Source organism: Microchirus variegatus (genome assembly GCF_963457635.1).
Source record: "Microchirus variegatus genome assembly, chromosome: 3".
NCBI classification, from domain to species: domain Eukaryota; kingdom Metazoa; phylum Chordata; class Actinopteri; order Pleuronectiformes; family Soleidae; genus Microchirus; species Microchirus variegatus.
In genome coordinates this window covers 29,735,194-29,742,580 of record NC_139804.1, presented here as the reverse complement: position 1 = coordinate 29,742,580, position 7,387 = coordinate 29,735,194, and the positions used below count along the sequence as shown (strand labels likewise).

The following is a 7,387-nucleotide window of genomic DNA, read 5'->3' as shown; positions in this document are numbered from 1 at the left end:
TGTGTCCACATTTGAAATTGTAATGATAACATTATATGATGAAATAACCCAAGACATCCTGTTGAAAAAGTTACATGATGTTTGCCATACTGAGTCATGGAGGAAGCCAAATAACTTTAAGAGGACCTTCAGAGAAAAGTAGTTAAGATGTTTTCTTATTATCATTATTATTATTATTATTATTATTATTATTAATATAATGTTTAGGGTCTAAAAATTCAAATCAGTACTTTTTGTCTGTGAAATCTGATTAAGAAGTGGAAAATTGGTCAGGGTGAGAAAAAACAACAACAAAAAGCAATGTTAGCTTAAGTGCAGGCCTCTCTCTGTTGTTGTTGTTTTGCAGAAAACATTCTTGAACACTTGTCCAGTTGCCAGAAAAAAATACACCAGCAGCCATTTACGTTTACAGCACACTCAACAGCGGCGAGATAAGACCCAGAATTTGTGGAATAATGCAACACGTTCTCTAATGAGATCATAACTGAACCATATGATCATAACCATAAACACCATGAGTCAGTGTGGAGGTGAATCTCTGATGTTTTGGACATGTTGAGTCAAAAAATACTGGAAAACAATTTGTATTAATCAGCCCAGAAGCTGCATGTGGGACACACACACACGCACGCACACACAAGTGATCCAAAACATGAGGTCAGCCAAGTCGACCGTTTACTGGTTACCGCAGACACTCCCTACCTTTAATGTTCAAATGAAAACTTTCCTCTTCAATAAAACATACAATACAATACAATAAAACATAATCACCTAGGGCTGGTTCAAGTGAACTCTGAACCATCGCTTAGTTATGCTGTCAGGAGTGGACTCACACTTTATCATCAAAATAACTTTGTTTTCTCTCCCTCCCACTAGTTGTCTCTTCTATTCCCATTTCTCTCATGTTTACAGGTGTCCCTGATTCCAGAGCTTCAACATCATCATCCCTCCATCCATCTACCCCTTCATCCTCCACATGACGGCCGCAGGGAGTGCTGGTGCCATAAAAACAAACAACAAACAACCATCCATTTCGTGTCCAATTTGCCAAATGAGCATGTTTTTTTTGTTTTTTTTAAACTAGCGAACCCAGAGAAAACACACACACACACACACACACACACACAACAGACACATTTTTTAGACAAACCTTGTGGCCCGGCTTCAACACCACAGCTCACATATTATAACGTTTACAATATATTATATTGCTACTCATTACTGCTAAGGTTAATATTATACTCAGCTGTCCTTCATCAATGGCTTGTCCTTCTCTGAGGGTCACCAACCCCAGATGTTGTCGGGAAAAGAAGTATGAAGACGGTAGTCATGATGATAACTGTCATTGGTGTTATTAATTTTCTAAATGCTCCTGGTTTTATATATATACATATATATATATGTATATATACATACTCTCCTTTCTTTGTAAATGTGATGTTTTGTTTGTAATTTGCTGAAATTGTTTCTGTTATGTATCAATAAAATGGACTTGGCTTGACTCAAATGTGCAGCTCATACAGATTAACAATACTTAATACTTAATATTATAATCTTATTTACTTAATATCAATGCATTACTACACCGCACTAACACCATTTACAATACAAATGTGAAGGTGCTTTAAATATTTGCACTACTTTGGCGCCATCGTGTGGCGTTCGTCTGTAATTACAATGTATCGTTTGATGCGGAAGTGAATTGACAATAAACGCAAACGTCCAACAACACACACACAAAAATATAAATAACGATCAACTGCGGTTCGCAATTCAAACTAATACATATTTGACTGTCACGCAACCGTGTCTGGTTGTCCTAATTCGCATGGTGGCGCTGTTTTTACTTGTGCCTAATACAACAACCCTTCACGCTGTTTCCGGGTTGTCGTTGACTAGTGTGAGAGTTCACAGGTCACGCCGAGGTCGTGTTGTGTTGTGTTTTTTTTTTAGCCTGGATCAGTGATGTGATGGCTTTCCTGACGCTGTTCATGAGGAGGCAGTTGCCGCAGTCCGCGTCCTACTTCGCCCGCATAGTAGTGGGGCTGGTCCGGCAACCCGGAGCCCCGGCGCGGAGGCTGCACGGCACGGCTCGGCTGCGGCAAGGCGAGAAGGGACCGTGGGGGAAGAGCCGGGTCCCGGAGCTGCAGCAGCACCAGCACCACTTCACAGACCTGGATAAAGCGGACGCTTTGGTAGAAAAGACATCTATTTTTAAACAAAACATTGAATGTGACATTTTGCTTTTACTTTCGTTTAGAAGAACTAAACATGTTGTACATTATGAACGGAAAAGATCAGTGTGTTTGAGTCGTAATCTACAGTAATATCCGCTTAAAGCAGGGGTCTCACAGTCAAATGACCTGGGGGCCAATGCGCATCTATTGTGGTCAAGAGGGGAAAACAACTGTTCACAACATTGGATCATGATATCACACTATACTTAATAATACTATTTATGTTGTGTAAAATTAATGTATTAATATCAAAAACAGACATTTATTTTAAATTACATAAATAATAGTGTGGACAACTGTAATTCAAATTCGTACCAGGAGCCATTTCGGGGGCCACTGCCTCGGGCATGGCTCGGGCCCAAGTGTATTTATATATGTAATTGAATGTTGTATATGATGCATTTAATAATGGGATAATTATGACCAAATGCGTCTTATTATTACTGTTATGTGCCTCAGCTACACACTGTGTTTAAAACACGCTGAGGCCCCAGGCTGCCAGTTTGTGACCCATGACTTAAAGGCTTTTGCTGTGATTGTTTTGCAGATGCTGAGAAAGTCACATGAAACAGGTAACGTGGACATTTTCACTGTACTTAAATGTGGCCTAAAGCAACAAGTAGACAAATTCTATCTATCTATCTATCTATCTATCTATCTATCTATCTATCTATCTATCTATCTATCTATCTATCTATCTATCTAAGTACTTGTAAACTGTGATTCATGTTGGTTCTCTGCACAGAATGTCAAACATTTGAAGCTTTACTGTGTCCGCTGTTCATTTCTGGCTTCTCTGAACATGTTGCAGGATTCCTCTCGTGGTTCAGGAATGGTCTGCTGGCAACCGGGGTGGGAGTCATCGCCTTTGTCCAGAGCGAAGTCGGCCGAGAAGCCGCATACGGTAACAGATTTTCCACTCGAGGAAAAATACATTGTAATAATAATAATTATGATGATATTTCACATAATTTCACAATAAAAGTGTCTGTTTTGATATGGAATGATACAACGTTCACATTATAAATGTAATCATGATGCAAATTGAATATAGTCATTAAGAAATGACTCATAATTTGACATTAAGTGGAGGGCCACATGAAATTGACTTGGGGGCTGCATGTGGATCGATGATCTTCACTCCTGAGGACTTGTGGATGTGCAACACAAGTTAAATAACAACATTTCTTAAAACTAGAGCGCACGTGTCAAACTCAAGGCCCGGGGGCCAGATGTGGCCCCGCCATGTCATTTTATGTGACCCGCGAGTGATTAAGTGGTCTTAAAAATCTGTGTTAAAATAGGTCTATGCTGCTTTAAGGCGTGCGTTGACCATAAACTACATTTACCGCCACTAGTTCGCAGTGTATCATTGTATACGCATCATGCGACGAGTGAAATTGAGATTGAGACTGTGATCGCAGCAGAATGTGTTCACAAAAGCCACAACCAAAAACGACGTGGCAGTGAAAGCTAGTTTTATTGTGGCTGAAGAAATGGTTCAAAGTCTTTTTCTGAGGGTGTGTTTTTGAAGCAGTGCATGCTGAAGGTGTGTGAGCAGGTCTGACTTTTAACACTGTTAGTTTGTCAAGAAACGCCATCGTGGACCAGGTTACATCTGTAATGCATCATATTTGTATTTGAGTTATTTAGCAATATGTTACGGAGTAGTTACCTTTAGTTTACATTATATTTGGTTACGTTTATTCTGTATGACAGTTGCATCTGGCCCTTTGAGAGTAACCATTATGCTGATGTGGCCCTCAGTGAAAATGAGTTTGACACCCCTGAAGTAGAGCATCAAATTAGTCTGTATTTTGGTCTGAAAAGTTCCCACAAGACATAATATTTCTTGATTTATGAGCATGTTGTCCTGTTGAGTAATGTCCTCATGAGTTAGTTCACAGGTTTGGACACAGGTATGTCACATTTAGAAACATCAGAAAACTAAAAACTATATGGTTTTACTTTACTTCCGATTTGTCTTTGTTCAAACCTGCTATAGCGGAGGGGAACAGTCTCTTCCTAGTTAAAAAAGGAAGTGATAACCTTAATATCTAGTCATGTCAGTGTGAAATGCCAGTTTGGAAGGTCCAATTCTTCATTAGATCACTTAGAATTAATATCTATTGCCTTTGATTTCACGTGGAGAGACCGTAAAACTGTAAAAACAGCAGCTTTCATTGATCATGTATTTCTAAGGCAACAAATCTAAATGCTGTTCGACTCGTGCACAGCCCTGTATGTTCTCTCCGTATTGTGTCATTGTCACAGCTTTCATAAACATTTATATTTCCTAATTGTTTCTCTCTATCTTTTAATTACGCCTACACAAATAAACGCCGGTGGAAAACTAATTGGATCCGTCTCTCCTCTTTGTTTCCACAGCCTTCTTCCTCCTGGGAGGCGTGTGCGTGTCATTCGGCGGCGCCTCGTACCTCGCCAGCCTCTTTGCCCTGCGGAGGATCATGATGATGTCTGTGCCGGTGCTGCTGCTGCACGGCGCCGTGGTGAGCAGCGTCGCCCTCTTCTGGCTCTGCGCAGTATCTCTGTACATTGGCCGCCTGGAGGTGGAGATCATCCACGAGGAGGACGAGGAGGAGGAGGAGTGCAGGGAGTGTCGAGAGAGGCGCGAGGACGGCGGCGGCGGCGGCGGCAAGGGCGCCAAGAAGTAGTGATGATGAAGAAAGACTTTTGGATCCTTTGTACAACTGATCTGAGAAAATTCTGATGATTTGATAACTTCTGATGAAATGATGCTGTTTTTTTGTATAGACATTCTAATCATATATATATAGAGAGAGATATTCAGAGCTGCTTCACTTGAGTCCTCAGTCTGTCTCTCCAAATATTCAGCGTCGTCACATTCACAGGCAGAAAGACTCACTGTGAACATCATATTTTTGTTTACTCGCTTTTCTCAGGCCACAGTTTTGTCAGAATTAACTGCCATACTTGAAGTTTCCATAAAGTCTTGGACTAAAAAGGAGCTTCCTGTGTGAGGTGGAGGTAAACGCAGATGCTGTAATGCATGTTGTTTTTTATTGCAAATTAACAAAGGGCTTAGAATGAACTTGAACAGAGGTTTTTCCAAAAAAAAACAAAAAAAAAAACCCTGTGAAGTATTTTTCCAAAAAAAAAAAAAAAAAAAAGAAATTGTGAAGACAATAGCACTTTTGTCATGTTTGTGTGTTTGTTATTACAGTAACTTTCCCCACATTACTTCCGAGTCTTACTGTATTTGCTCGGTATTGTTATTCTAAATAACTACAGTACATACACTTCTGTTCAAAAGTTTGCGGTCACTTATAGAATTTTTGTGTGTTTTCCATTAAAAGTCACACTTTTATTCATCAAAAGAGTTGCAAAATGAATAGAAAATATAGTTTAGATGTTGACAAGATGATAAATAATGATTGAATAACAATCATGATGGACCCAGCAAAAGTGTTTTCAGCTGTGCTAACATCATTGCACAAAGGTTTTCAAGGGTTTTCTAATCATCCAATAACCTTCTAACACGATTAGCAAACACAATGTACCATTAGAACACTGGAAATGGGCCTTTATACACTTATGTACATGTTCTATTAAAAAAGTGTTTGCAGCTAGAATAGTCGTTTACCACATTAACAATGTATAGGGTGTATTTCTGATTCATTTAATGTTATATTCATTGAAAAAAGTGCTTTTCCTTCAAAAATAAGGACATTTCTTAAGTGAGCCCAAACTTTTGAACGGTAGTGTACATGCAGACACTTTTCTGATCTGTTATTGCTGTTTTAATGACTTTAAAGAATACTTGATGTGATGGAAAATTGGTTTTGTGTGTGGAAACAGAGATCACTATCATTTACTTTTGTCTCTTATACTTTAGCGTATGTACAGTTAATAAAAGCCAATCTGTGCTGACTGGAAACTTCAGCTCACTTGTTTTCTTTCTAACTAAACTAACAGGGGGAAAGAAAGACAAAATCACATTCAGTAATTCACATCTACGTTTACACTTCATGGATAAATGAGAGTCTCAAATTAAGCTCACCCAGATCACAAAGGAAGAGACGAGGAACTCCTTCTGTAATCTGATAATCTCTGTGAGCCTGATCAATGTGCTGTGCTCCCAAAATCTAGATGTGAAAAATCTGCGTTTTGGCGACCCTAAAACATATTTTTTCACACTTTGGTTAGATTTCATATCAGGGATGGGAATCGGTATCGCTCCGATACTGGTCAAAACACTGGATCAGATATCTGACAGATAAAAATGTAGAATCTCATACAGAGCTCGTAATCGATTAATCTGTCGATTATTTTCTCGTTTGCTCCATAAAAGGTCAGAAAACGTTAAAAAAACATTGATCAGTGTTTGTCAAACCTGGAAATAACGATGTTCTCGAATGTCTTGTTTTTGTCCACAAACCAAAATGATTCAGTTTTAATGATTTCTTTGTTATGTGGAGCAAAGAAACAAAGAAAATATTCACATTTAAGAAGCTAAAACAATCAGAAATCTTGTTTTAATCATGAAAAAAAGCTTCAAACCGATGAATCGATTATCAAAATAGTTAGCGATTAATTAATGGTTTCAGCTCTAATCTGATACAATCCAAAAAACCCTACATCACATTGCTTCACTATGTAAATTCTAATCAGCAAAACACATTTCAGCTGAGTCATGTTTGTGCCATGTGTTACTTCTTTTTTGGGGAGAATAATTATTTGTGACTCTTTGAAATGACTCGGCACAAAAACGTGTCGTCAACAAGCTTCATACGTTCATTAATGCTCTAAAACGAGTCGTTGATATCGGTATGGTCTCGTTCCCTAATTTGTATTATTGTTTTATGTCAGTTATTAGTTTGCTTGTAAAGCACTTTTTAACTTTGTATTGTATATCGGGTAACACTTTAGATTAGGGAACACATATTCACCATTAACTAGGTGCTTACTAACATGCATATAAGTCGCATACTAGCCCTTTATTAGTAAATATTAAGCACGTATTAACACCTTATGTAGAAAACTCTTAATTCATGTCGTCATAGAGGTAGAATAGTTATGTAGAATAAGGTGTTAATATGTGCTTAATGATTACTAATAAAGGGCTAGTACGCGACTTATATATATTAATAAGCACCTAGTTAAAGGTG

General features: G+C 38.4%; 1 protein-coding gene across 1 annotated transcript; it reads left to right on the top strand.

The window, feature by feature from the left end:
- Nucleotides 1-1,924: 1,924 nt before the first annotated feature.
- Nucleotides 1,925-6,110, top strand: tmem160 (transmembrane protein 160). Its single transcript, XM_083886745.1, has 4 exons — nucleotides 1,925-2,195; nucleotides 2,785-2,809; nucleotides 3,049-3,141; nucleotides 4,626-6,110. The coding sequence occupies exons 1-4, from the start codon at nucleotides 1,971-1,973 to the stop codon at nucleotides 4,910-4,912; spliced, it is 630 nt and encodes a 209-aa protein (XP_083742871.1). The 5' UTR covers nucleotides 1,925-1,970; the 3' UTR covers nucleotides 4,913-6,110.
- The last annotated feature ends 1,277 nt before the right edge of the window (nucleotides 6,111-7,387 follow it).

Excerpts from the sequence above, each read along its gene's own strand:
- tmem160 (XM_083886745.1), top strand. The coding sequence starts at position 1,971 with ATGGCTTTCCTGACGCTGTTCATGAGGAGGCAGTTGCCGCAGTCCGCG. Across the intron at positions 2,196-2,784 it reads TGGATAAAGCGGACGCTTTG|ATGCTGAGAAAGTCACATGA; the intron begins GTAGAAAAGACA and ends ATTGTTTTGCAG. Across the intron at positions 3,142-4,625 it reads CGGCCGAGAAGCCGCATACG|CCTTCTTCCTCCTGGGAGGC; the intron begins GTAACAGATTTT and ends TTGTTTCCACAG.